The sequence below is a fragment of the Cyprinodon variegatus genome, unplaced genomic scaffold (genome assembly GCF_000732505.1).
Source record: "Cyprinodon variegatus isolate N-32 unplaced genomic scaffold, C_variegatus-1.0 Scaffold138, whole genome shotgun sequence".
NCBI classification, from domain to species: domain Eukaryota; kingdom Metazoa; phylum Chordata; class Actinopteri; order Cyprinodontiformes; family Cyprinodontidae; genus Cyprinodon; species Cyprinodon variegatus.
Genome location: NW_015150591.1, coordinates 76,966 through 79,143, shown reverse-complemented (window position 1 = coordinate 79,143; position 2,178 = coordinate 76,966). Strand labels below are relative to the sequence as shown.

The window sequence follows — 2,178 nt, the reverse complement described above, 5'->3', positions numbered from 1 at the left end:
TATAGTTCTGACAGTATTGATAAAAAAACAGACAGGGCGTGACCTTATGGGGAAAGTGATCAATTAAAAAAGGAAACTGCACCTTGCTCTTCTGGAGTCAGCTCCTCTTCCTCCTCCTCGCTGCTTTCTTCCTCTTCCTGCATGAAGCGAGGCTCCGCCCCCTCAGCCGCCTCTAGCCTGAAGAACAAATTCACAAAAACAATAAATATCTCCTCAACAATCCCATCAATAATCTCAAGAGATCAAACTACTTCCTTCATCTTACTGTAGAAACACGCTCTAGAGCAGGACATTAGCAGGGGTACCAGTGCATTAGGAGAGAATGAAAGCAGAGTGAAGAACTGTCCGCTTTAATGACTCGAACACGGGATAAAAATAAAACCAGTTACTATTCTCACCTCCCAGCCCCACTAAAAGCATTAGACCAAATGAATAACGGCTTATGGCTGAGATGAAGGTGCAGGAGTGCCTCAGGGAAGCTGCCGTCCAACCAGCTGCTCAGATGGAAGACAGGACATTTTATTAGAGTTTCAAAGAACACCAATAACTGTCTGATGGGTGAATCTGGATGGAAGAGTCTAAGAAAGGGAATAAATGATAGAGGAAGCCTGAATGATGGAAGGATGTCTGGAAAAAGGAGGGAGAAGAGCAGCAGTTGGACAGCACTGTGTGACGAGCTTAGTGTGAAACAAAAGAAGACGTTCATTATAAAAGTAAACAAAGGCTGGTAATTGACTTACAAGCCTGAGGCCGATCACTACACTCTCTGTAACACAAACTGCCTCTCTTGGCTGCAATAAGAATGCTAAAAACGCTCCTCATGCTCCTGTTAGTAAGCCCATGAAAGCTGAGACTGACAGATAAATATATTTCAACACAAATGGACCATTAGGAACTAAACTGTAAGAAATGATAAGACAAAAAGAAATCCATTCAATCTAATTTACTGCAGCGTAAATAGAGCTGTTAAATCTGGGAAACATCTGTTCTTTATTGCGCTCTGAAGGAGAAGCTTTTTGAAGGAAAAGAAAACACTAAAAGAATACATATAAACTGTTGTAATATAGAAATGTCTGACAGAACGTGTTCAGGACCACTTCTGTCCAGCTGCTATGAATCAAAGCCATTTTCTAAGGTCTCCTCCCTGGAATGCAGGGATGATGGGAAACACCCCGTTTATGGATCTGAACGTGTTTTTGGTAATGCAGAAACAGAAAAAGTGCAAAAAGAAATAGGGAGCAATCACCAAAAGTATACAAGGCATTTTACATACAATACAGAAAAAAACATGAAGGTATGAAAGCTATGGATGACAGCGGTTCCCCTTAAGGCTGCACAAAAAATCAATATCAATCTATATCACTGAAGGAACCTGATTAATATCAATAGAAATACATCAGATAGAGTTTTCTATTTCTACTGCAGCCAGTGTTCCTGAGGATAGAAGCAGAGTTGAGGATTCAGGGCTGACCTATTTTTAAAGGTTAAACAGGGTTAGGGTTACAGGCTATTTCCCCATAGTCCTTGTTGCTAATAGATAAACATAAAACTAATCAATAATTATTTATATTAACTGATATTTCAAGCTTTTCGTCGTGGTAAAATTTCCCACCACAAACAGCTCTGGTGTGTAAGAGTCAAGTTATTTTCAACAAATGTTCACTAAAAAACAACCAAGTTTTTTCCTTCTCAGCTCCCTGGTCTCTTCAGTCACCGATTCCTATATCTTTTTTTGTAAGTTATTTAAAATGCCTCATTTTCTAAACACTATTAGCTGATAATGTATCCTTTCAGATGGAGCATATCAGATTTATGGATCGAACATAGACAAAAAAAGTCGTGTTTTTTTAAAGGCATAAAAAAGCGTACAGTTGGGCAGTCATTAAAAATGTTGATGATTTTCTTTATTCGGATCCCGCTGATATTTAATTGGTTGCCCCTGTTTTAGAGCCTCTATACTCCAGTTAACGATTAATCAGTTACTAAATTAGTTGATAATAGTTTCAACAATCAATTAATCCCGATTAATCTGATTGTTTCAGCCATAATATGAATCTGTGTATTGATAACAGTGTCACTTTCCCGAATGAAAAAGTTGCATCGGAACATCCCTATGCTAATATTTCATCACTTTACACAAGGTGACTGAAACTTCCATCCATCCATCCATCCATCCAT

General features: G+C 38.7%; 1 protein-coding gene across 1 annotated transcript in view; it reads right to left on the bottom strand.

The window, feature by feature from the left end:
• ppp1r2 (protein phosphatase 1 regulatory inhibitor subunit 2) overlaps nucleotides 1-2,178 on the bottom strand; it is a 27,731-nt gene that overhangs the window by 9,769 nt on the left and 15,784 nt on the right. The window contains exon 4 of the mRNA XM_015376671.1: nucleotides 83-177. Coding sequence (XP_015232157.1) covers nucleotides 83-177 — 95 coding nt within the window. The remainder of the gene's footprint in view (nucleotides 1-82; nucleotides 178-2,178) is intronic.